The sequence below is a fragment of the Staurois parvus genome, unplaced genomic scaffold (assembly GCF_062004578.1).
Source record: "Staurois parvus isolate SC_StPar_1 unplaced genomic scaffold, SC_StPar_1.0 ptg001948l, whole genome shotgun sequence".
NCBI classification, from domain to species: Eukaryota; Metazoa; Chordata; class Amphibia; order Anura; family Ranidae; genus Staurois; species Staurois parvus.
The window spans coordinates 129,860-157,793 of record NW_028319744.1 but is presented as its reverse complement, the minus strand read 5'-3'; the positions used below and the strand labels follow the sequence as shown (position 1 = coordinate 157,793).

Genomic DNA, 27,934 nt, shown 5'->3' with positions numbered 1-27,934 from the left:
AGAGATAGAGGTTTTAGGGTCAGAGTTAGGGATTGGGATTAGAGATGAGCGAATCGAACTAGGCGAACCGGAATTCGAGTCGAATTTCAGGAAATATTCGATTCGTGTCGAAACCGAAATTTTGCCTACTTCCGGTGCGCGAATCGAACATTTCCCGATCAGCCGGCAAAAGTGTCCCTGCAGTGAGCTCCGCTATTTCTGACAGTTCTCTGACAGAAGGAACACATGTTTAGCGGTTGAAACATTGTATCTATTAGTTTCCATTTAGGATACAGATATTTCAACCGCTGTACATGTGAAGAAGCTGTGAGAGAACTGTCAGAAATAGAGGAACTCTGCACATACACTTTTTGCCGGCATGGAATTATTCTTCTTTTCATTATACTTCTTCTTCTTCTTCTTCTTCTTCTTCTTCTTCTTCCTCATCCTCATCCTCTTCTTCTGAGGATGAGGATGAAGAAGAAGAAGAAGAAGAAGTAGGATGAAAAGAAGAATAATTCCAAGCCGGCAAAAAGTGTATGTGCAGAGTTCCTCTATTCTGCAGATACACTTAGAGGAGCTCTGCAGATACACTTAGAGGAGCTCTGCACATACACTTTTTGCCGGCTTGGAATTAATCTTATTTTCATCCTACTTCTTCTTCTTCTTCTTCTTCTTCTTCATCCTCATCCTCATCCTCAGAAGAAGAAGAGGATGAGGATGAGGATGAAGAAGAAGAAGAAGAAGTAGGATGAAAATAAGAATAATTCCAAACCGGAAAAAAGTGTATCTGCAGAGCTCCTCTAAGTGTATCTGCAGAATAGAGGAACTCTGCACATACACTTTTTGCCGGAAACCGCTGTATGGAGTGAATGTCCCAGAACTGTCAGAAATAGACTATTTATGACAGTTCTGGGACATTCACTGCATACAGCTGTTTTAACCGCTGTATGGAGGGAATGTCATGGAACTGTCAGAAATAGACTATTAATGACAGTTCTGGGACTGTCCTTCCATACAGCGGTTGAAACATTGTATGTATTTGTTTCCATAAATGGATCCATTTATGGAAACAAATACATACAATGTTTCAACCGCTGCATGGAAGGACAGTCCCAGAACTGTCATTAATAGTCTATTTCTGACAGTTCTATGACATTCCCTCCATACAGCGGTTGAAACCGCTGTATGGAGTGAATGTCCCAGAACTGTCAGAAATAGACAGAAACTGTCACAGAACTGTCCTTCTTCTCATCCTTCTCCTTCTTCTCATCCTTCTTCTCATCCTTCTTCTCATCCTTCTCCTTCTTCTCATCCTTCTCCTTCTTCTCATCCTTCTCCTTCTGCTCATCCTTCTTCTCATCCTTCTCCTTCTTCTCATCCTTCTCCTTCTCCTTCTTCTCATCCTTCTTCTTCTGCTTCTTCTCATCCTTCTCCTTCTTCTCATCCTTCTCCTTCTTCTCATCCTTCTCCTTCTTCTCATCCTTCTCCTTCTTCTCATCCTTCTCCTTCTTCTCATCCTTCTCCTTCTCCTTCTTCTCATCCTTCTCCTTCTCCTTCTCATCCTTCTCCTTCTTCTCATCCTTCTCCTTCTCCTTCTTCTCATCCTTTTTCTTCTCATCCTTCTCCTTCTTCTCATCCTTCTCCTTCTTCTCATCCTTCTCCTTCTTCTCATCCTTCTCCTTCTTCTCATCCTTCTCCTTCTTCTCATCATTCTCCTTCTTCTCATCCTTCTCCTTCTTCTCATCCTTCTTCTTCTCATCCTTCTCCTCCTTCTTCTCATCCTTCTTCTCATCCTTCTTCTTCTCATCCTTCTCCTTCTTCTCATCCTTCTCCTTCTCCTTCTTCTCATCCTTCTCCTTCTTCTCATCCTTCTCCTTCTTCTCATCCTTCTCCTTCTTCTCATCCTTCTCCTTCTCCTTCTTCTCTTCCTTCTCCTTCTTATCATCCTTCTCCTTCTTCTCATCATTCTCCTTCTTCTCATCCTTCTCCTTCTTCTCATCCTTCTTCTTCTCATCCTTTTCCTTCTTCTCATCCTTCTTCTTCTCATCCTTCTCCTTCTTCTCATCCTTCTTCTTCTCATCCTTCTCCTTCTCATCCTTCTCTTTCTTCTCATCCTTCTCCTTCTCCTTCTTCTCATCCTTCTCCTTCTCCTTCTTCTCATCCTTCTCCTTCTTCTCATCCTTCTTCTTCTCATCCTTCTCCTTCTCATCCTTCTCCTTTTTCTCATCCTTCTCCTTCTTCTCATCCTTCTCCTTCTCCTTCTTCTCATCCTTCTCCTTCTCCTTCTCCTTCTTCTCATCCTTCTCCTTCTTCTCATCCTTCTCCTTCTTCTCATCCTTCTCCTTCTCCTTCTTCTCATCCTTCTCCTTCTCCTTCCTCATCTCCAAGGGCATTTAAATTAAAGGTACAGTGTTCTGCACTAATTTAAAGGCTCTCTGAAGCCTAGAAACCCTTTAAATAAGTCATCTTCGTAGCGGAGAAATTCGCATCGAATCGAATTTCACACTGGAATTCGCCGAATCAGCCGAATCGAATTTTTCATTTCTTCGCTCATCTCTAATTGGGATATCTGGGGGGTTAGGGTTAGGAGTATCTGGGGGTCAGGATTAGGGTTGGGAGTATCTGGGGGTCAGGGTTAGGGACTGGGGTATCTGGGGGGTCAGAGTTAGGGTTGGGAGTATCCGGGGGTCAGAGTTAGGGATTGGGGATCTCAGGGTCAGGGTTAGGGATAGAGGTTTTAAGATCAGAGTTAGGGATTGGTGTATCTGAGGGTCAGAGTTAAGGATTGGGGATCTCAGGGTCAGGGTTAGGGAATGGGATTTTAGGGTCAGGGTTAGCGACTGGAAAAGCTTGGGGTCAGGATTAGGGATTGTTAACTCTTGGTCAGGGTTAGGGATATATGCTTTAGGGTCAGAGTTTGGGATTGGAATATCTTGAGATCAGGGTTAGGGATTGGGGATCACTGGGTCAGAGTTAGAGATAGAGGTTTTAGGGTCAGAGTTAGGGATTGGGGTATCTGGGGGGTTAGGGTTAGGAGTATCTGGGGGTCAGGATTAGGGTTGGGAGTATCTGGGGGTCAGGGTTAGGGACTGGGGTATCTGGGGGGTCAGAGTTAGGCTTGGGAGTATCCGGGGGTCAGAGTTAGGGATTGGGGATCTCAGGGTCAGGGTTAGGGATAGAGGTTTTAAGATCAGAGTTAGGGATTGGTGTATCTGAGGGTCAGAGTTAAGGATTGGGGATCTCAGGGTCAGGGTTAGGGAATGGGATTTCAAGGTCAGGGTTAGTGACTGGAATATCTTGGGGTCAGGATTAGGGATTGGGAACTCTTGGTCAGGATTAGGGATAGATGCTTTAGGGTCAGAGTTTGGGATTGAATATCTTTGGGTTAGGGATTGGGGATCTCTGGGTAAAGGTTAGGGATTTGGAAATCTCAGGTTCAGGGTTAGGGACTTAAATATCTAGGGGCCAGGATTAGGAATTGGGGATCTCTGGTTCAGGGTTAAGGATTGGAATATCTTGGGATCAGGGTTATGGATTGGGGATCACTGGGTCAGGGTTAGAGATAGAGGTTTTAGGGTCAGAGTTAAGGATTGGGGTATCTGGGGGTCAGTGTTAGGGATTGGGGTATATGGGGGGTCAGGGTTAGGGAAGGCAGTATCCAGAGTTAGGGATTGGTGTATCTGGGGGGTCAAGGTTAGAGTTGGCAGTATCCAGAGTTAGGGATTGGGGTTTTAGGGTGAAGATGAGGGATCGGGGGATCTCAGGCTCTTCATGTGGTGCAGGATCTCAGGTTTCACCTCAAAACCCATCTCTTCAGGGAAGCCTACCCCACCCTCACCTAACGGCCATCCTCCCTCATTCCTCCTACCACTTCATCCCCCCCAGCCACTTCCTACTGTACCTTTACCCCCTCCCTCCTAGATTGTAAGCTCGTAAGAGTAGGGCCCTCTTACCCCTCGTACGCTGTCTGTCTTTGTTGTACTGTGCCATGTATTGTCCCCCCCTATTGTACAGCGCTGAGCAAACCCTTTGGCGCTATATAAACTCGTAGTAATAATAATAATAATAATAATAAGTTTCACCTCTTCTCTGATACCAGAAATCCTGAGAGGTTTCTTTGGTTCTGAGTTGGATTTTTTCTGCTTCTATATTTAGGTGAGGTTGGGGTTGGTTGGTGATTTCCTTGTGTAATCTGGCCAATAATTAACCGTCTACAAACATCAGAATTGTATGAAGGGCCCCAAGTACCGTCCATTGCATGCACAGCCCGCTCCGTCATAGTAATGTCAACACGAGACCACAATAAGCAGCTAATACGGTACAATAATTGTTTCTTTATAAGAAAGTGGCAGAACCGGCTCCGCTCCATTCTCACCTCACAGCTCAACAGTTTCCTTTGTCAAATCTTTTTCCATTATTGCAACATGTCACTAAGGAGACCGTACCGGTATGATGGCTTTCTGTGTGCCACCATGGAGACCAAAGGCCACGTCTCAGATCCCGGCTCCAGCAAGTGCAGCAGTGTGATTCCAGCCACAATTCTCACATTTCTGTTATTTAGTCCTGTATGGGAAAACCTTCTTCTGCTGCAGCTGAACGCCAAGTAAAAGTTGGATTTTACATACCGATATACGATAGCTCTGACATATACCGCAGTGCTGTAAAGACAACATTGAGCCAGTCACATCAGTCTCTGTACCAGAGGAGCTTACACTCTAATGTCCCCTCCCCCACAGTCACATCAGTCTCTGTACCAGAGGAGCTTACGCTCTAATGTCCCCTCCCCCCACAGTCACATCAGTCTCTGTACCGGAGGAGCTTACAATCTAATGTCCCCTCCCCCACAGTCACATCAGTCTCTGTACCAGAGGAGCTTACGCTCTAATGTCCCCTCCCCCCACAGTCACATCAGTCTCTGTACCGGAGGAGCTTACAATCTAATGTCCCCTCCCTCACAGTCACGTCAGTCTCCTTACCAGAGGAGCTTACATTCTAATGTCCCCTCCCCCACAGTCACGTCAATCTCTGTACCAGAGGAGCTTACATTCTAATGTCCCCTCCCCCACAGTCACATCACTCTCTTTACCAGAGGAGCTTACACTCTAATGTCCCCTCCCCCCACAGTCACATCAGTCTCTTTACCAGAGGAGCTTACACTCTAATGTCCACTCCCTCACAGTCACGTCAGTCTCTGTACCAGAGGAGCTTACATTCTAATGTCCCCTCCCCCACAGTCACATCAGTCTCCTTACCAGAGGAGCTTCCACTCTAATGTCCCCTCCCCCACAGTCACGTCAATCTCTGTACCAGAGGAGCTTACATTCTAATGTCCCCTCCCCCACAGTCCCATCAGTCTCTGTACCAGAGGAGCTTACACTCTAATGTCCCCTCCCCCACAGTCCCATCAGTCTCTGTACCAGAGGAGCTTACACTCTAATGTCCCCTCCCCCACAGTCACATCAGTCTCTGTACTGAGGAGCTTACACTCTAATGTCCCCTCCCCCACAGTCACATACTATTATTAGTAGTAGAGGAGGAAATGTAGAATATACACGGCTCAAAAAAAATGAAAGGAAGACTCTGAAAACCCATCAGATCTCAATGGGGACAAATCTGCTGGATCTCTATACTGACATGGATGGGGGATGGGTGAGGAACGTAAAGGACGCCCCATCATTTCATGAAAATGATCGACCTGCAGAGGACTGAATTCACAGACACCCCGAAAATCAAAGTGAAAAAATGATGCAGCAGGCGAGTCCATTTTGCTGAAATGTCATTGCAGCAACTCAGAATGGCCCTCAGTAGTCTGTATGGCCCCCACTTGCTTGTATGCATGCCTGACAACGTCGGGGGAGGGTCCTAATCAGAAGACGGATGGTGTCCTGGGATCTGGACCAGGGCATCACTGAGCTCCTGGACAGTCTGAGGTGCAACCTGGTGGTGTCGGATGGACCGAAACATGAGATCCCAGAGGGGTTCTATTGGATTTAGGTCAGGCGAGCGTGGGGGCCATTCAATGGTATCAATTCCTTCATCCTCCAGGAACTGCCTGGATACTCTCGTCACATGATGACGGGCATTGTCGTGCACCAGGAGGAACCCAGGACCCACTGCACCAGGAGGAACCCAGGACACACTGCACCAAGAGGAACCCCGGACCCACTGCACCAGGAGGAACCCAGGACCCACGGCACCAGGAGGAACCCAGGACCCACTGCACCAGGAGGAACCCAGGACACACTGCACCAGGAGGAACCCAGGACACACTGCACCAGGAGGAACACAGGACCCACTGCACCAGCGTAGGGTCTGAATATGGGTCCAAGGATTTGATCCCCATACCTAAGTCAGGGTGCCATTGTCTAGCCTGTGGAGACATTCCCACCAGTGGCCTGCTGGAGGTCATTTTGTAGGGCTCTGCAGGGCTCATCCTGTTCCTCCTTGCACAAAGGAGATACTGGTCCTGCTGATGGGTTAAGGACCGTCTACAGGCCAGTCCAGCTCTCCTAGAGGAACTGCCTGTCTCCTGGAATCTCCTCCATGCTCTTGTCTCCTGGAATCTCCTCCATGCTCTTGTCTCCTGGAATCTCCTCCATGCTCTTGAGACTGTGCTGGGAGACCTTCTGGCAATGGCAGGTATTGATGTGCCATCCTGGAGGAGTTGGACTGCCTGTACAACCTCTGTAGGGTCCAGGTATGGCCTCATGCTACCAGTAGTGACACTGACCCTAGCCAAATGCAAAACTAGTGAAAAACAGTAAAAAAAAAATGAGTAGGGAAAAAAAATGTCAGTGGCCTCCACTTGTAAAACCATTCCTGTTTTGGGGGTCATCTCATTGTTGCCCATCTAGTGCACCTGTTGTTAATTTCATCAACACCAAAGCAGCTGAAACTGATGAACAACCCCCTCTGCGACTTCCCTGACCATATCCCAGGAGTTTCATTGACTTGATGCGACTCTGATCAAAAAGTCTTCCTTTCATTTTTTTGAGCCGTGTATTTCATCTGGATTGATAATTAGCGATATGCAAAATTCGGATAATAATTGAGAAAGAACTATTTATAGAGAGTTTGTATATATGACATCATCTGCTGAGTGTGGGGAATGTCATGAGTCATGTCATATGACTTGTAGAGGTGACGTCTAATGTTACTTTCAGGGTTATGGTGGGGCGGTTCTGGGTGCGGGCGAGTGTGAACTCAGTACACAGCCTGCAGCTTGTAAAGTGACACAAATCAGTAATCTGTCCCATCACACTTCACAGAAACAATTGAAAATTCCAGCCTGGGGTGCGGATGGAACAAGGTACATAACCAGCACCCCATCACATTTTATCTGGGAGATCATCCGGAGATTTGTGAGGGTCTGTGAGATAAGAACCAGGGAATTCCCCAGATTGTAGATGTGTCTCATCATCATTATTTATATTATCATCATTATTTATATTATCATCATTATTATACGGGATTTATATAGTTTATAAAGTTTGCGCAGCTCTTCACAAAGCAAAGGGAAGCAGTACAGTTATTGTATTGGAATTCAGTACAAGAGGGGTTCAGAGGGCCCTGTGCAGGAGAGCTTACAATCTAAAAGGAAAAGAAAAAAGATATCAGAGATAAGTTAAAGGAGAAAGTAGAAGTTCAGTTTTAGGTGGAGATGGGAAAGGCTTCCCTCAGGAGATGGGTTTTCAGAGATCACCTAAGAGCACAGAGAGTAAGAGGTAGCCAGACAGATTGGGGTAGAGAGTTCCAGATGATGGGAGAGGTTCTGGAGACGTCATTGAGGTGAGCATGAGAAGAGGTGACAAGGGAACTAGAGAACAGGAGGTCTTGAGAGAAGCAGAGAAAATGATTTGGATGATATTCTGAGATGAGGTTGGTGATGTAGCTCAGATGACTTTGTATGTTGTTAGTATTTTGAATTTTATTTATTGGGGGGTGGAGGTCAGTGGAGGGATTGGCAGAGACTGGTGTAGGATGCTGAATGGAAGCCACTGGAGAGATTGGTAGAGAGGGGTGGAGGACACTGAATGGAGGCCAGTGGAGGGATTCGTAGAGAGGGATGGAGGACACTGAGTGGAGGTCAGTGGAGGGATTGGCAGAGAGGGGTGGAGGACACTGAGTGGAGACCAGTGGAGGGATTGGCAGAGAGGGGTGGAGGACACTGAATGGAGGCCAGTGGAGGGATAGGCAAAGAGGGGTAAAGGACACTGAATGGAAGCCAGTGAGAGGATTGGCAGTGAGAAATGGAAGACACTAAATGGAAGCAAATGGAGGGATTGGCAGAAAGGGGTGGAGGACACAGAGCTGAGGCCAGGGTAGGAATTGGCAAAGAGGGGTGGAGGACACTGAATGGAAGCCAATGGAGGGATTAGCAGAGAGGGGTGGAGGACACTGAATGTAAGCCAGTGACGGGATTGGCAGTGAGAAATGGATGACACTAAATGGAAGCAAATGGAGGGATTGGCGGAGAGGGGTGAAGGACACTAAATGGAAGCCAGTGGAGTGATTGGCAGAGAGGGGTGGAGGACACTGAATGGAAGCCAGTGGAGGGATTGGCAGAGAGGGATGGAGGACACTGAATGGAAGCCAGTGGAGGGATTGGCAGTGAGGGGTGGAGGACACTGAATGGAGGCCAGTGGAGGGATTGGCAGAGAGGGGTGGAGGACACTGAATGGAGGTCAGTGGAGGGATTGGCAGAGAGGGGTGGGGGACACTGAATGGAGGCCAGTGGAGAGATTGGCAGAGAGGGGTGGAGGACACTGAATGGAATCCAATGACAGGATTGGCAGTGAGAAATGGAAGACACTAAATGGAAGCCAGTGGAGGGATTGGTGGAGAGATACACGTTAATCGCATTCTGTTGGAGGAACGTGTTGGAAATTTTTTATTGATCAGCAGCTACAGCCAGCCGCTGATCGGTGTGTTCTGACAGAGGTGGGTCCGGCTGTCTGGGGGGTGGGGGGGGGTTTCATTAGTATTTTTCATTCATCCCGCTAGCTAGACAAGAAAAAAAAATGGAGTGGCTGAACAATGAAGAGATATTTCAGTAATAGCTGAGAGATAAGCGCGGGGCGGGATAGAGATAAGCGCGGGGCGGGATAGAGATAAGCGCGGGGAGCGCAGATAAGGCCGCCATATTCTCACCTCCACGACCTTATCTTATCAGCGGCGAAGTTATTGCACAAACCCGGTGGATCCAGAATGAGCAGGAAAGCAGGAAAGTGAACGAAGAGCCGCATCCTCGGGAACTACGGAATCGTTTATTATAAAATACTTCCATAGATAAAATCCACGAAAGGATAAAAGAAGACTTTGCGCAGAAGATGTCATGTGACCTCCCACAGCCGGCGTCCCTCTGTCGCGCGGGGGGAAGGGGTATTTCTGGCGGTAGGATACGGATCCTCGGTGGGGTGTCTTGAAGACGGAGCCAGTGGTTTTGGTTGAAGTGGGAATATTGGCATCGATCTGGTTAGTGGTGGCCTTACACACTCTAACAAATGATTAATTGATCGATAATTGACGGCACAATCGATCTATAAGAAATGGAATTCAATCGATCTTTGGAAGATACAGTTGTAGTCAGGGCTGCTGTTAGAAACCACGGGGGCCCAGACAGCAAACCTGACAGGGCCCCTCCACCAAAAAAAAAAACACAGTTTACTATGCTTCAGTTATGGATGAACACAGTGAGTGATTGATACCAATCACTCATTTTGTTCGTTCAGGAAAGGAATGGGCTGGTAAATGTGACATATGTACTGGACCCTTCCCCCGCTCTCCATCCTGAAGGATCCTAATGTGTGCTTGCTGCTGCTGGTGGAAAGAAGAGGAAGGAAGCCAGCAGCACTGTGGGGGGCACAGAGGGCCCCCCACCCTGTGTGCCCCCCACAGTGCTGCCAGCTTCCCTCCGGCCTGGGCAGCAGGGGGAAACATATGGCACACAGAGGGTGGTGGGTGCACCGGGGGGGGGGGGCAATTACTGGAGTCAACCCCCTGTATGGCTTCCTCTGCAGTAGATTACAGCCAATGGGAAGAAAAGGAGAAGATGAAGCCACCCTCTTTGCCCACATCTGATTCAACCAGCTGCCGGGATTCCCCTGCTGGCCTGGTCCCCGTACAGGAGGACTGATGGTACCCCGTTATCCACAACCCTGATTGTAGTGTAGCACTACCCTTGTAAGGGCCGCTGGGTTTGGCTTGGGTCCCCTCTATGCTCTGCACAGCCAGGCAACACGCATTTTCCACACTGGTACCTTCAGAGTCAGTAAACAGTCCTTGAGCTGGTTTTATAGTTGTTGTTTATTAAGGGATTAACAACAATTTGGATGGTGTTTAGGGGTGTATGGGATGCCCAAGCAACTGTAAAAACTTGTTAGCAACTATGTACTTTATGGAGCGCTACAGTCCCTTTTTAGTGGACCTCCTTGGACCCCAGATGAATCCTCCACTACAACCAGCTGTATTGAGGGTATCCCTGAGCAAGAGGTCCCAGAAGCTAGCAGTTAAGCAGTCCCAGATGAGGACTAGTTGGGTCTTGCACCTGAACACCCGTTCCCCTTATCTGGCCCAGGGGGTACAGAGTACTCTCACCATCCTGTCCTGTCAGCACAGTGGGTGGTAGTTGCTTTCAGTCCTTTCACTAGGCTCGCTTCTTCCCTGCTGCTCACGATGTCCTCCTTAGGAGACTTTGGGTAGTGGAGATCCTCCTGTCCAGCAACCAGCCTGTAGGTGGGCTCCCCTCCCCGGGACCCCCTCCCAGGCTCCACACTCCAACCTTCCTCTCAGTCCATCTTCCACCCCGACTCCCCCTGCTCCCCAGGCTTTGAGGTTTGCCCTGGTCACCATGCCCAGCTTCCTGCTAGGGGATTGTCCAAGGTCCTCCAAACATGCCGATCTGGGTCTCCTCCTCTTCTCCACCCCTCTTCCAGAATTTTCTCCAGTTTCTAGAAATGTGGGAAGGCTCCAGAAGCCTTGACTTGTAGAACCTACCAGCCCTCCCTTCACCTTCATATCACAAGATCAGGAAGACCCCAAACTAGGGGACCCCCCCAAACCATCTCAGGCCCCCCATCCCCCACGGCCCTCTCTTTACCTTCAGATCATGGAATACAGAGGGACCCCCAAAACCAACCCAGGATCCTTCTATTCTCCTCTAAAACCCTACTCCAAACTTCTCTTCACCTTAGGATCATAAAATGGGTGTCAGGGGTCCCCCAATCTGGAAGGACCCTCCCATCCCCCCTCCCAGCCTTCCTTTCACCTTTACTCCGTTCCTTATCTGACAATCTCTGATGTCCATCCAGCTGTGTTAATGTGTCACCCGGCCACACCCAGCTTTATGGAGGAGCTTTGCATCTTCCGCAAAATACCGTACGCAAGCAAATGACAACTCTCATCGTCCTCCATGACCTCCACCCTCCGCCGCGTCTGGTATATCGAGCTGCTGGAAACGTAAAGCGGGAGCAAACATAATCAGGGGGGCACTTAAAGCAAAACTCCAGCCAAATCATATGTAAACATTTATAAAACAGGAACAGATTCACCCAACCATACACTATACAATCTGATTGTACAATCTCCATTACCAAACCTATATAATATGAGGACGGAGCTCTATTGGGTGATGTAGATGGACTTGTGTCTTTGACCAACTATGTAACAATCCATTCATTCGTATCAGATTAGGCTGGCCCTTCCACTACGCAGAGATCAATAGGTGATTGTACAATCAGATTGTATAGTGTGTGTTTAGATTTATAGCCCCCGTCATGATTTGATTGCTGCCTGTCACTATAGGAACCCATGTACACGGTTTGTGCTGTGGTAACGCCTGTGTTATGCGTTGTGCCGTGTTGGGAACTATAGTGCACTTCTTATCCTGGCTCATTGGGCGGCTTATTCAGGTAACTGAACCACCTTAACGCACAATAATGGGCGGCATAACGGACGTTAACGCACCAAGCGGACCTTACACCATACAATCTGATTGTACAATTTCCCTTAGATCTGCCAGCAAGCATGTGAAAGGTGATTATGACAGTGTTTCATGTTCCACCCAAGGGGCGGACTGATCATTGGGGAACTCGGGCCCGGGGTCAGTAGGGGGCCCCATGAGATGTCCCTGGTACTTTTCATAGGCTTTTTTGGGTGTTGTTTGAGTGTGGGCGAGGACACAGGGGCCCCATGATCCCCTATTGCCTGGGGGCCCCATGAGTTGTCAGCTGCCCCTGGTTCCACCCTAGGGCTAAGTTCACACGGACAGTTGGAGGGCAGTAAAAACAGATGGTTCGTCTGCATTTTTATTGCCCCACAATTACCAATCTACCAGAAAACATGGCGACAGCTTGAGTCAGTTCACATTGTAACAGCTGAGATGTTTCCCAGCAGGGGCATACCTACAGGGATCGCAGGGGTCGCAATCGCGACCCAGGCCCATTTTGCAGGAGGCCCATGCTGCCCACCCTGTACACCGGAATAAGAGGAGTGGCAGGGCGGCTGCATACAGAGGAACCGATCTCTCCATTTTCCTCCTGCAGCTGCTGAACGCCCACATCTCTTCTTCTCCCTCCTGCAGGCATTCAGCGGCTGCAGGAGGAAAATGGAGAGATCGGTTCCTCTGTATGCAGCCGCCCTGGTCACATCCCCTCTGTCCCGTGTCTTCTACCTCTTCCTTATAATATATATATGCAGTGGGGCAAAAAAGTATTTAGTCACCACCAATGGTGCAAGTTCTCCCACTTACAAAGATGAGAGAGGCCTGTAATTGGCATCATAGGGAGACCTCAACTATGAGAGACAAAATGAGAAAACAAATCCAGACAATCTCATTGGCTGATCTGGAAAGAATTTATTTGCAAATTATGGTGGAAAATAAGTATTTGGTCGCCTACAAACAAGCAAGATTTCTGGCTCTCACAGACATGTACCTTCTTCTTTAAGAGGCTCCTCTGTCCTGCACTCATTACCTGTATCAATGGTACCTGTTTGAACTTGTTATCAGTATAAAAGACACCTGTCCACAACCTCAAACAGTCACACTCCAAACTCCACTATGGTGAAGACCAAAGAGCTGTCGAAGGAAACCAGAAACAAAATTGTAGACCTGCACCAGGCTGGGAAGACTGAATCTGCAATAGGCAAGCAGCTTGGTGTGAACAAATCAACTGTGGGAGCAATAATTAGAAAATGGAAGACATACAAGACCACTGATAATCTCCCTCGATCTGGGGCTCCACACAAGATCTCACCCCGTGGGGTCAAAATGATCACAAGAACGGTGAGCAAAAATCCCAGGACCACACGGGGGGACCTAGTGAATGACCTGCAGAGAGCTGGGACCAACGTAACAAAGGCTACCATCAGTGACACACTACGCCGCCAGGGACTCAGATCCTGCAGTGCCAGACGTGTCCCCCTGCTTAAGCCAGTACATGTCCGGGGCCCGTCTGAGGTTTGCTAGAGAGCATTTGGATGATCCAGAAGAGGATTGGGAGAATGTCATATGGTCAGATGAAACCAAAATACAACTGTTTGGTAGAAACACAACTCGTCGTGTTTGGAGGAGAGAGAATGCTGAGTTGTATCCAAAGAACACCATACCTACTGTGAAGCATGGGGGTGGCAACATTATGCTTTGGGGCTGTTTCTCCGCAAAGGGACCAGGACGACTGATGTACAGGACAGAATGAATGGGGCCATGTATCGTGAGATTTTGAGTACAAACCTCCTTCCATCAGCAAGGGCATTGAAGATGAAACGTGGCTGGGTCTTCCAACATGACAATGATCCCAAACATACTGCCCGGGCAACGAAGGAGTGGGTTCGTAAGAAGCATTTCAAGGTCCTGGAGTGGCCTAGCCAGTCTCCAGATCTCAACCCCATAGAAAACCTTTGGAGGGAGTTGAAAGTCCGTGTTGCCCAGCGACAGCCCCAAAACATCACTGCTCTAGAGGAGATCTGCATGGAGGAGGAGATCTGCATGGAGGATGGGCCAACATACCAGCAACAGTGTGTGCCAACCTTGTGAGGACTTCCAGGAAACGTCTGACCTCTGTCATTGCCAACAAAGGATATATAACAAAGTATTGACATGAACTTTTCATATTCACCAAATACTTATTTTCCACCATAATTTGCAAATAAATTCTTTCCAGATCAGCCAATGTGATTGTCTGGATTTTTTTCTCATTTTGTCTCTCATAGTTGAGGTCTACCTATGATGCCAATTACAGGCCTCTCTCATCTTTGTAAGTGGGACAACTTGTACAATTGGTGGGGACTAAATACTTTTGTGCCCCACTGCATATATATATATATACACACACACACACACACACACACTATATTGCCAAAAGTATTGCCCCCCCCCCCAAATCATGTGATTGAGGTGTTCCAATCCCCTCCATATCATGTGATTCAGGTGTTCCAATCCCCTCCATGGACACAGGTGTATACAATCAAGCCCCTAGGCATGCAGACTGCTTCTACAAACATTGGTGAAAGAATGGGTCGCTCTCAGGAGCTCAGTGGCTCCAAGCGTGGTCCCGTGATAGGTGGCCACCTGGGCAATAAGTCCATCCGTGACATTTCCTGGCTACTAAATATTCCACGCTCAACTGTTAGTGGGATTATAACAAAGTGGAAGCCACTGGGAACAACAGCCACTCAGCCACCAAGTGGTAGGGCACATCACATGACAGGGCGGGGTCAGCGCATGCTGAAGCGCACAGTGCGCAGAAGTCACCAACTGTCTGCAGAGTCAATAGCTAAAGATCTCCAAACTTGGTGTGGCCTTCAGATGAGCCCAACAACAGTACGTAGAGAGCTTCATGGAATGAGTTTCCATGGCCGAGCAGCTGCATCCAAGCCTTCCATCACCAAGTGCAATGCAAAGCATCGGATGCCGTGGTGTAAAACATGCTGCCACTGGACTCTAGAGCAGTGGAGACGTGTTCTCTGGAGTGAGCAATCACGCTTCTCTGTCTGGCAATCCAATGGACGTGTCTGGGTTTGTCGGTGGCCAGGAGAACGGTACTTGCCTGACTGCATTGTACCAAGTGTACAGTTTGGTGGAGGGGGGTTTATGTTGTGGGGTTGTTTTTCAGGGGTTGGGCTTGGCCCCCTAGTTCCAGTGAAGGGAACTCTTAAGGTGATATTGTGGACAATTTCATGCTCCCAACTTTGTGGGAGGAGTTTGGGGATGGCCCCTTCCTGTTCCAACATGACTGCGCCCCAGTGCACAAAGCAAGGTCCATAAAGACATGGAGGAGCCAGTTTGGGGTGGAGGAACTTGACTGGCCTGCACAGAGTCCTGACCTCAACCCCATAGAACACCTTTGGGATGAATTAGAGTGGAGACTGTGAGCCAGGCCTCCTCCCCCGACATCAGTGCCTGACCTGACAAATGTGCTTCTGGAAGAATGGTCCAACCTTCCCATAGACACCCTCCTAAACCTTGTGGACGGCCTTCCCAGAAGAGTTGAAGCTGTTATAGCTGCAAAGGGTGGGGCCAACTCAGTATTGAACCCAACGGACGAAGACTGGGGGGCCATTAAAGGTCATGTGTGTGGAAAGGGCGGGGCCAACTCAATATTGAACCCTACGGACTAAGACTGGGGGGCCATTAAAGGTCATGTGCGTGGAAAGGGCGGGGCCAACTCAATATTGAACCCTACGGACTAAGACTGGGGGGGCCATTAAAGGTCATGTGCGTGGAAAGGGCGGGGCCAACTCAATATTGAACCCTACGGACTAAGACTGGGGGGCCATTAAAGGTCATGTGTGTGGGAAGGCCGGCCTGTAGTCCCCTGTATGGAGGTTATTACACACAGGGGTCTCACCTGGACAGATAGCAGATGCAGTGACAGGTCCTCTTTAGTGTCTCTCAGTGAAGTCCGTCTGTCTGGACGCGTCTCCAGGTCACAACCATCAGTTGGACGTATTTGGGGATTACAGACTCATCTCAGGTACGTCTCCATGATGTGTGTCAGTAGGTCGGATATCCTCCTCCAGGTAATCTCAGGTAATCTCCTTCACCACCAATTAAGGGATCCAAACTAATAGTCCGGGGGATGGATCGGATTGGGTGACATGATATCTCCGTCCTTAGTCCCGGGGATGGATGGATTGGATTGTATGACATCTCCATCCTTAGTCCTGGGGATGGATCAGATTGGATGATATCTCTGTCCTTAGTTCTAGGGATGGATGGATTGGATTGTATGACATCTCCATCCTTAGTCCTGGGGATGGATCGGATTGATGACATCTCCGTCCTTAGTCCTGGGGATGGATCAGATTGGATGATATCTCCATCCCTAGTCCTGGGGATGGATCAGATTGGATGATATCTCCGTCCTTAGTCCTGGGGATGGATGGATCGGATTGGATGATATCTCCATCCTTAGTCCTGGGGATGGATGGATTGGATTGTATGATATCTTCATCCTTAGTCCTGGGGATGGATGGATCGGATTGGATAATATCTCCATCCTTAGTCCTGGGGATGGATCAGATTGGATGATATCTCTATCCTTAGTCCTGGGGATGGATGGATCAGATTGGATGATATCTCCATCTTTAGTCCTGGGGATGGATGGATCAGATTGGATGATATCTCCATCCTTAGTCCTGGGGATGGATGGATGGATCGGATTGGATGATATCTCCATCCTTAGTCCTGGGGATGGATCAGATTGGATGATATCTCCATCCTTAGTCCAGGGGATCATTGGATTGGATGATATCTCCGTCCTTCAGAATCACTGTGCAGGAAAATCTCCGGTGGAGCCCATCGCAGGTCCGGATGAGCCAAAGAATTTGATGAAAATTGATTTTTGTGTGAAAATCTGATCTCACTTTTGGTGACATTTTTGCTCACTGAGCGCCTTCGGGGAAATTTGGTGGAAGAAGAAATCTGTTCTGATGCGCTGTGATGACGCCGAGAAAAACACACATTTTACTGGACGCTCAGAGGTGTGTTGCAGCGCCGTTTACATTGAGCCTTTGTTCACACCAGTGCGCTGCCGCAACGCGTGAAAAATCACTTGCTTTCCCGCAACGCACAAAAACGCGCTACCCCTCTGTAGACGCGCGGCAAAGACATTCATTCTTAATGGCCCCCCTTGCTAACATGTGCGCCTTTGTGCGTGCCAAAACGCATGGCCCCACCCGGCCCCTCAGTATTGTGTGTTTAGGTGCATTTAAAATGTATCAGAGACTTTGTTGCGCAATCTATAAATCGCTTCCCAGTGTCACCAGACCAGTGTAACCCGGAACCAGTGTTCCTGATTGCCGCCACACCAGTGCCAGTGTCACCCGACCAGTGTTCCCAGTACCAGTGTTCCTGATTGCTGCCTCACCAGTGCCAGTGTCACCAGACCAGTGTAACCCGGAACCAGTGTTCCTGATTGCCGCCACACCAGTGCCAGTGTCACCCGACCAGTGTTCCCAGTACCAGTGTTCCTGATTGCTGCCTCACCAGTGCCAGTGTCACCAGACCAGTGTAACCCGGAACCAGTGTTCCTGAATGCTGCCACACTTGTGAAGAGATGAGGGGCAGTGAATAGGGAGTGACGAGGGGCAGTGAATTGGGAGCGATGAGGGGCAGTGAATAGGGAGCGATGAGGGGCAGTGAATAGGGAGCGATGAGGGGCAGTGAATTGGGAGCGATGAGGGGCAGTGAATAGGGAGCGATGAGGGGCGATCACTGGCAGTGAACAGGGAGCGACCAGGGGCAGTGAATAGGGAGCGACAAGGAGCAGTGAATAGGGAGTAATGAGGGGCAGTGAATAGGGAGCAATGAGGGGCAGTGAATAGGGAGCAATGAGGGGCAGTGAATAGGGAGCGATGAGGGGCAGTGAATAGGGAGCGATGAGGGGCAGCGCATAGGGAGGGATGAGGGGCAGTTAATATGGAGTGTTTACTGGCAGTTAATAGGGAGTGTTTACTGGCAATGAACAGGGAGCAGGAAGAAGGAGGGACAAGCTGGGCTCATTATCGGTGTGAAATCTTCCTTGTCCAGTTTCTGACATCATAAATCACAAGTTTACATTTGAATAGAGGAAAGAGCTGAAGGGATGGGTGCAGTCTGGGGATGGACATGTCTCCGGCTCCGCCCCTCAGTCTCACCTGTTATAAGGTGTGTGTACCTGGAATAATCACTCACCTGCACAGTCTGGATATCACAGATCTCCTCTGCATAGCTCAGCCACAGAACAGGTCAGTAAGTTTTAAAGCAGAATCTGCTTATGTCTGAACTCCCTGTGTGACATCTGCTGCCTGAAGGGATCCCTGCTCCCTGGAGTCCATGTAACTTGGAGGGGTCCCCACTAGGATCTTTGTTCCCTGGAGTATGTTTTACCTAGAGGGGTACCCACTGGTTCTCTGCTCCTTGGAGGGGTCCCTGTTCCCTGGAGGTGTCTTCCCTAGGGTCCCTGTTCCCTGGAGGAGTCCCCACTAGGGTCCCTGTTCCTTGGAGGTGTCTTAACTGGGGCTCATGTTACCTGGAGGTGGTCCCCATTTGGGTCCTTTTCTCCTTGGAGGTGTCTATGTCCTCTACTGGTTGGGGTGGTAGATTTGCCTCCCCTGAGTTGCAGGAGGGAGTGGATGTTTTATCTTATCTTTGTATCTGGTATTGTATGTATTGTGTGTTGTGTACACAGTGGGGTGGAGGTGAGCAGTGTCCTGTGCAGTGCCCCTCCCTGCACTGTGAAATACACTGATCAAAGCGGGATTTGTCAGATTTAGGGAAAGGTTTGAAGGAATAAAAGAAACAAAACTGGAATATATTTTAAATAAGCAAAAAAGGGGAAAAAAAAAATATATATATATATATATATGAGATTCTCCCCCCCCCCCCCCCCCCCCCCAAAGCTGCTTTTGTCTCATACCTAGTCTGCCCATTTGGGAAACCGTGGTTCTTCTTCTGTATTGATCTGTCCATGTTGTACAGAATTGGTCTGTGTGGGTTCTGTCTGTCATGGTCGGCTTTCTTTTCCTCAGTACAGTCCATGAGAACAAGCCACAGCCTGGGGGGGGATCAACAGAGGGACCATTGATATCTGAGCATTGTGAGTGTCAGGTCAGAGGATCAGTGGATTCCCCTAAAGTCCTGACTGATGACCGTTGAACGTGGTGTGGTAACGTGACAGTGCCAGGAAATGCCTTGTTCCTGGCCTCCTCTATAGAAGTTGGTGGCGCCATGAATATTCTCAGATTTTTATTTTTAGCTGTTGGAGTGAAAGGAATGCTGTCTGCCAAAATCTCCTCCTTTGCTGCTGGAGGGATTCCTTGCCGCCTGAGCTGTGGGAGGGGTTCCTTGACTGGATAAGTTCCTTCTAGGTGGAATGGCTGCAGATTTCTGTTTTTTTTGGGGGTTAATCATGTAAGATTCTGGGCTGGAAAGAATTTCTCACATATCTTGGGAGATTTCTTGAATTCTTTGGATCCTTTGGGAGATTGGTGGATTGTATAGAAAATACCAACAAATCTGGCCCCACGTTTCCTATTGTATTTGTGAACACCCATGTGTCCTGTTTGCCACCTATTGTGACTCGCCTGCTGCTGGCTGTATTGCAGGGGTGGACTGACCACTTGGAAACTTGGGCACTGCCCGGGGTCAGTAGGGGGCCCCATGAGATGCCCCTGCTACACCTTTTTTTTTTTTTTTTTTTTTTTTTTTTTTTTTTTTTTTTTTTTTTTTTTTTTTCATAGGCTTTTTTGAGTTTGGGTAAGGACATGGGTCCCATGATCCCCCTATTGCCTGGGGGCCCCATGAGTTGTCTGTCTGCCCCTGCTGTATCTACTTTTCTGATTTGGAGGATCTCCCCTCTAGATCAGAAAATTTGGAAGGATTCTACCAGAACAACCCTCCAGCATATGTGGTTGATAATGAACGTGTTTGTCAGGAGTGAGTGGTCTGCAGCTGAAAGATTAATTATTACACTGGAGCTGATGTGTGTCTAGCTGCCTCCACCCAGTCAAACATGTTGGAGAAACTCTTATCTCCATGACGCAGTGTGTACCTGGATAATGAATGTCCTGGAAAATCCAGAACACATCAGGATGTTTCTCACCCGACCTCACCGACTTGTCTTTATCCCCTAATAATTACATATTCCAAGGATTTAACCCAACTTCTTTGACAGACTTTTTTTTTTTTTTTTCTTGAAGCCCTTGAATGGGAGGGTCAGCCTTTATCATCGGCACCTGAGCAATCTCAGTTTTGTCGTGGTGGGTTAGCTGGAATATCTTCCCTTTTAGAAGGTGCCTAAAGGATATTATTTTTTTCCAAAAATGAAACCATTACAGGAGATACCACAAATTTTTTGACTTGCAGACAGGGGCAATAGGAAATCATGGGGCCCCTGTATCCTTGCCCACACTCAAACCACACCCAAAAAGAGCCTATGATAGGTACCAAGGGCATCTCATGGGGCCCCCTACTGACCCTGGGCCCTCGGGCAGTGCCTAAATGGTCAGTCCGCCCCTGCTTGCAGATGTCTTGGAAAACCAAATACAGACAGTGGATTTCTTGGGCAGCTCTGTATACCAAGAGAGCCTCTAGGTTGCAGTGTTGTGAGGAAGTGACCATTAACTCTTACCCCCCCCCCCCCTTTATAAAATAACTTGTAGTGCATGTGTTTGTGTGATGGGGGTTTCTTATCCCAAAGGGAGTTTTGCTGTAAAAGTTTTTACCTTGGCTATAATTCAGATAATGTTGGATCGCAGGAGGTGACTTGTAACTGTTTTTGTCCTTCTCCTTCCAGACGCAACCATGAGCTGCTTCACCTGCATCAAGGTTCTGATGATCTTGTTCAATCTGGCCATCTTTGTGAGTATACAATCTTCGTGTCTCTGTCTAGTTGGGTCTGTTGGTCCCTCTCTATAGGGGTTGGTTGTAAATTGGATGACATCCTCCCAATGAAATACATCGTCCTCCCAGCTCTTCTTGTAACCATTGGTGGTCTCCCTAGTTTGTGAGATCCTCCAATGGAAGTCGGGTGGCCAGCAGGGCAGCTTGGTGTCTGTTTTAGACCAAGTTCAGCATAGACATTGCAATTTGTGCTTCACAATGTCGGCTACTAACTGGCCAATGCCAGCTGTAAGTTATTAAAAAAAAAATAATCACCAGAACCTGAGCAACCTTCACAGATGGAACCTCATGCAGCCTTGCATGTCATCCGAAGGCCAGCTATGTATGTAAGTACGATAATCCCATTCATAGATGCCCCTTGGCTCCCTTTTGTGTGGAAGTACAATATACTTAAGACGGGTGCAGTCCTCAGTCCCCCTCTACATGGAGGTACAATATTCTCAGCAGTGGTTGCCCCTAGTCCCCCTCTACATGGAGGTACAATAGTGTGGCCCTCAGTGCCCTTCTACATGGAGGTACAATATTCTCTGCCATGTGTGGCCCTCAGTGCCCCTCTACATGGAGGTACAATATTCTCAGCAATGCTTGTCCCCCTCTACATGGAGGTACAATATTCTCTGCCATGTGTGGCCCTCGGTGCCCCTCTACATGGAGGTACAATATTCTCAGCAATGCTTGTCCCCCTCTACATGGAGGTACAATATTCTCTGCCATGTGTGGCCCTCAGTGCCCCTCTACATGGAGGTACAATATTCTCAGCAATGGTTGTCCCCCTCTACATGGAGGTACAATATTCTCTGCCATGTGTGGCCCTCGATGCCCCTCTACATGGAGGTACAATATTCTCAGCAATGCTTGTCCCCCTCTACATGGAGGTACAATATTCTCTGCCGTGTGTGGCCCTCAGTGCCCCTCTACATGGAGGTACAATATTCTCAGCAATGGTTGTCCCCCTCTATGTGGAGGTACAATATTCTCTGCCGTGTGTGGCCCTCAGTCCCCCTCTGAGGAGGTACCAAACACACTTTTTGGGTTCCTCTATAGCCGAATGGAGCTCTGTAATATGTGGACAGATATTCATCAGATCCACTGGAAGCCAAAGGGCTGTGGTCACCATCTTGTACCTCCTGCATTGCTTGGGATTATTAAACTGTGTTTCCTGAGAGGCGTCGGACGGTGTGGACTACCAGATATTTGAACACCTTTACGTCTAAAGAAAAATAATTTCCATATTATGGTTTTATAGGCTCTCAGGGCCCACTCCACTGACAATCCTAAACCCTCCGGTTATTGTACAGTGAGAGTAGTTTGACTGGTTTGGTTCTATTTCTGAAGAGGTGTGTTCCATTGTTTCCTTGTTCCTGTAATTTGGTATATTTCCATTGAGCAGATAACTATACAATGTACAGGCCTTCCATTGTGTGTGGAGAAAGTGGCGCTCATCTGCTGAGTTATGTTATGCTTGGTGCCTTCCTGAGATGACGCTTCTTATTTCTAAAGAAGGTGTTCTGAGTGTGGCCTGTCTCTGATTTTACAAGAACAATTGAGGGTTTAGGGCGGTTTACTGAATTGTGTTATGAGAGAGCAGTGCAAAATGTGTGACCAATTCAGGGTGGAGTCCTCAAGGCGTCCTCCTGGATGTGCTAACGGTACATCATGGTTTTTTTTTTTTTTTCCCCAGGAATCTTCCAGGGCAGCATACAAGGTGGAAGGAGCCTTCCTCCCATCTCTGTCCTGGAAGATTCATGGAAGGCTTCATAGGCTGACCTTTTCTCTTTTCTTTAGCTGGCTGGAGGAACTCTGCTCGGAGTAGGGATTTGGGTCAGCGTGGACAGCAGCTCTTTCCTGAAGATATTTGGAACACTGGGATCTGGAGCGGATAGTATTGCCTCCCAGTTTGTCAACGTTGGATATTTCCTGATTGCCATTGGAGCGTTGCTGGTCATCCTAGGATTCCTCGGCTGCTGCGGAGCCCAGAAAGAGAGCAAGTGCCTGCTGATTATGGTGAGATTGGCAAGGTGGTTGTGGGGAGTAATGGGTGGGCTGGTGGTAGGGGCAGGGTCTACGTTATTAATGGTGAGCTGGCTATGCCTACCATCTCCATAGAATGGATGACCTTGCCGTATCTGGCCTGTGGAGTCCTTGAATGGATGACCTTGCCGTATCTGGCCTGTGGAGTCCTTGAATGGATGACCTTGCCGTATCTGGCCTGTGGAGTCCTTGAATGGATGACCTTGCCGTATCTGGCCTGTGGAGTCCTTGAATGGATGACCTTGCCGTATCTGGCCTGTGGAGTCCTTCAGCCTAGGGAATCTTGGTGGGAGCTGGCCCCAGACATCAGGATATTTTATGTGTTTATAGAAGAGGAACTGACCAAACTTTCTCTTGTAGTTCTTCTCCATCGTCCTGATCATCTTCATCGCAGAGATTGCAGGCGCTGTCGTAGCTCTCGTCTATTCCTCTGTGGTAAGGACCTTCTAGACACTTCTCATCTCAGCAAATTCTTTCTCTATAAAGGGGGGAGGGGTTAGGGGTGTCAGGTGATGAATGCTGCAGGAAGTTCCAGGAATTGGGGAGCGGGTTCTATAGTTGGCAAATACATCTCTCTTGCCTGACAACTCCTCTTCTTGTTTTAAGTGGTATTGGAGGAAATTGTCAGAATTTTGGTGATAGGAAGATTTAAGGTGATTTTTGGTCTCTGATTGGCTGATCTCCCCTAAGTGCGCTTCTAACAGCCACCCTTCTATTCTCCAGGCACAAAGTTTCCTGCAGTCTGTCCTTACTCCGGTCCTGCAGACTCAGTACGGTGACAAGCAAGATGTTACCTCGAGCTGGAACAACACCATGAAGGATGTAAGAAGCATGCGTGACCCCCGTGTGACCACATGTTGCCCCTGTATGTACAGCTCACCCTGGTTCACACGCTTATTTTTCATTTCAGTTAAAGTGCTGCGGGCTCAACAACTACACAGATTTCAACAATTCATACTATGTGAAGAACAAAGGAGTTTACCCAGAAGCATGCTGCAATTTCAACACCACCTCCTCCTGTACAGAGAATTTCGCCCACACCTCTAAAGTCCCAGTAAGATCCACTATTTTCTGGTTTTGAGAGGTTATTTAGACCCAACTGAAACTTCAGGCTGGTAGATGTTTTATCTCTTCCCCTAAATAGTTTTTTGTTTCCCTCTTTTAATTTTGGTCTTTCAGTCAGTATGTAGAATGACTGACTGAACTTCTGCTATTAGGTTGACTGGGCACCAGCACATGTATCGTATCTCTAAATTCTCCATAGAGGGCCATCTCACGACTAACTTTGTCTTCTCTCCTCAGGGCTGTTTCAATCAGATTTTGGACTTGTTGAAGAAAAATGCAGCCATTGTGGGAGGTGTTGCAGCTGGAATTGGTGCCTTGGAGGTAAGTTTGTCGCATATGTTTAATTTTTTTTTCTGGAGTCCCATGTCTTCTCTAGTTTTGGGTGGGGCTGAGGTAGGGTTAGAACCTCCATAGAGTTTTCTCCACTGAAGCTGAGGGAGATATCCAGAAGCTGTTCCCAGAATGGGATTAGAGGGAAAATCGTCCAACTGGGACAACTACTGTATATGATGGCAGCTGGCTAAAAGGGTGATGTCCTCACTTTCTGTTGTCCTCCACACCCCCCTCCTCCTCCTTTCTTTTCGTCATCAAGTGATAGAAACAAGAATTTTTCATCCAAGAAAGGTCAGATATTCTATAAAGGGGAGTCGGTGGTCACTGTTCAGATTAGGTATGTGATCCCTTTGAAGACTTTGCTATACTGAGGTGTTTCCCACTCTGTCAACTGTAGGCGGCCATATTGTGCATCTAGGGCGCTGCTCCCCTAAAACTGGTCAGATGGTGTGAATCTCAGCTGGTTCAGCAGGGACTGGCTGAGATTCAATCCCATCTATGGGCAGGCTGATTGTACCCAAGCTGACCCTTCAATTTGACTTGGGTACAGTCAGTTTACACTATGTTCTCTCTACAGGGATGACCCTATAGGAAGGAATGCCCTCACAACAATGATTGGGAGGAATCTTTGGAGACTTGAGTCCTGCAGCAGGAGTGGGAAGATGTGGCAGCTGAGGGCTCACAACACTCCTAATGCAGCTCAGGTCACAATAATCTTCCCCATCCTTTGTGGGCCTCTGGGGGAGCTTTACTGTACATTGGTGGCCCCACATTTAAATTGATCCCTATGAGCTGTATGCCTAGTTGGGGTGGAATCCAGGTCTCGGTACAAGATTTAACATGGTTTTTTTTTTTTCTGTTTCCCTTAGCTGGCAGCAATGGTGGTGTCCATGTACCTGTACTGCAAGATAGACAAGCACGGTGCCATCCACTAGCAGCTGAGGACAGCCTAGCCTATACATTATGTAAATGACATTTCAAGATGAGGATTGGTGTCAATGCAATATGACTACGTTGGGCCCTGTGCGGCCTTTGAATTGCACTTTACATATGTCCAATAAGGCGCTCCATTATAATTAGACCGTGATTCTTTATTGCTATGAACTTGTGGCTTTTTTTTTTTTTTTCTCCTATGGATGGAAATTCATCAGAACCCTCCAATCTTCTCAGTCAACAGGGTTGTGAAAAGTCTTTCTTTCATGCACTGAGTGTCTGTCTCTCGGAGATTCCCCCTTCCCCTGGAGCGCCACGTATGATTGTGTTGGCACATTTTTTTTTGTTTTCTCCTCGTTTTACAGTTTTGGTGCCAAAAAACGATGTGATGAAATCAGTTTATTTTATTATGGATTTATTTAATATCTGATATTCATATTATTTTTTTTGAGGAACGTGAAGTGGATATATTATGAAGGATGTATATAATAAAGCTGGTCTTTTCTGTAAATTCTTTCTCTCCTCTCTCCTGATTGTAAAGCCAACATTCTGATTTTTCTGCCCAGTCAAAAAAAGTGGCTATCACCCTAATTTCCTGACCATGGGAGAAGAGGGTGATGACTGAACTGTGTTTTGACACCCTCACAAAATGTGTGCATGCATTTGTTATAGGTAGGTGACAATTGGACACACCAGGAAGGGTGATGGCACATGATCCAGTAATTTTTTTTATAAATGAGAAGTGAACAAAGACATTTCACTCCTTGCATCAGGAACTCTGAGGTGCCTATCACTAGGGGTGGGCAGGAGGGGCATCGTAAGTATCATGTGAGGGAAGAGGCACCACAAGCAGGGTTCCTGTCACTGCAAGCTGATAGTAGTGAGATGTTGCTGTCACTACTTCCATCAGCTTGGCACATGACATGCCAAATCTGAAGTGGGAAGAGAGTTCAAAGGACATGCTGGCCATACCCACCCCTAATAGAAGTACCCTGAAAAGTAGTAGGCCCTTTTAAGAGCCCCCTCTCTGGATGCAGGGGTCAGAAGTGTAATTTACATAGTGCAGGGGTCAGAAGTACAGTATGTAATGTACATGGAGTGCTTTGTTCACATCTCTAGAATAGAATTTCCAGAGAGGTAAGTGGCCCGATTATTGAGCTGACAACCAGAACTAAGATTAGGTACTATCAAATCTGGGAAATTCAAGATGGCCGCGCCTTGGTCTGTCACCGCAGAGGACAAGATGGCCGCGCCTTGGTCTGTCACCGCAGAGGACAAGATGGCCGCGCCTTGGTCTGTCACCACAGGGCTCCTTCTAGAACCTTTTGCCTTTTGAACCTCCCTCCCTTCTGTACTTCCTCACCTAATTGGAGCAAAGCTGACCAATAACTGTATTCCTTAAAGGGGCCCTAACACATGCTACTTATCCCCTTACCTATCTCTTCTGTAACATTGCCGTAGGGTGAAGGTGACACGGACTTGCACCGCAATCTTTTCATTCTCTGCCAGTTGGAGGTATGAAGAAACAATTTAAAAATAAAACCCTCCAAGATCAGTTGAAGTTTTGGAATAATTCTTGTGTTCTATATGTTCTGCTGTATTGGATTGTTAGGTCAAAAAAACTGCAGCGTGAATGTTCTGCAGAAGTAACTGTCATACTGCCTGCTGGAAGTCTGGCTCTTTTGGGTGAGGGTATTTCATACACTGCTAGGGATGAGGGTCACAATTGACACTGCCATGTGTTGGTGGGGTATCCTGCGTGCCAGTGAAATTACCATGGTAACTGAAAGGATAAGATGGTAACATAACCAACTCCTCTTTTATCACATCATGATAATAGTAACCATGACCATAATGCACTGCCTGGCCTTTGAACTTGGGTCAGCTGGCTTAGAAGGGCCAATAATTAGGCTTTTGCATAGACCTGCCCCATCAAGACCTTCCTCTCACTATAAAGCAGACATATCTGCAGTCCAAGTTTGCCACCACCAGGTCCTCCAAGATCTGCACGGTTTCCCCCTGTTGTAGAGGTGGGCACAAAGTGATGGAGGGAAGGAGTGGTGGTTTGAAGACTGGACAGGAGAGATAAGGGGACAATCTGAATGGTTTTGTCCCTTTTAAGTAAATCACTGTCCACCTAATGTGAGTGGCATTTCCTCCAATTATAGGTCATACCACAGCAAAAGGGAAGGGTGGGAACTGGCATTATCCAGCCAATCCACCCATGGAGAGGAACCTGGCTATTGTTGAACAATCTTCCTGCCACATAATAATGCACCAATCAGAAGGGAGTGATAAGTTTAGGTTCTTCCTTGATATAAGATGAGCTGACAGGTCTGCCCAGAGACAGCCTGACATGATTACCCCTACTATGGAAGATGGTGATCTACAGACATCCTAATACCTAGTTTATTAAATGACCAGGTTGCTGGGTATACACTCACCAGCTGCTTTATTAGGTCCATCTTGCTAGTGCTATGAAAATCTCCACCACACCATGACACCCCCACCACCACCAGCCTGAACCATTGATACAAGGCAGGATGGATCCATGACACCACCACCTCCAGCCTGAACCATTGATACAAGGCAGAATGGATCCACCACACCATGACACCACCAGCACCAGCCTGAACTGTTGATACAAGGCAGGATGGATCCACCACACCATGACACTCCCACCACCAGCCTGAACCGTTGATACAAGGC

At 47.9% G+C, this 27,934-nt stretch overlaps 1 protein-coding gene across 1 annotated transcript; it reads left to right on the top strand.

Annotated features, from left to right (window-relative positions):
- The first annotated feature begins 18,118 nt into the window (after positions 1-18,118).
- On the top strand, positions 18,119-25,736 carry LOC149433169 (tetraspanin-1-like). Its single transcript, XM_089664568.1, has 8 exons — positions 18,119-18,207; positions 20,757-20,821; positions 22,649-22,867; positions 23,255-23,329; positions 23,618-23,716; positions 23,805-23,948; positions 24,197-24,280; positions 25,162-25,736. The coding sequence occupies exons 2-8, from the start codon at positions 20,765-20,767 to the stop codon at positions 25,225-25,227; spliced, it is 744 nt and encodes a 247-aa protein (XP_089520694.1). The 5' UTR covers positions 18,119-18,207; positions 20,757-20,764; the 3' UTR covers positions 25,228-25,736.
- The last annotated feature ends 2,198 nt before the right edge of the window (positions 25,737-27,934 follow it).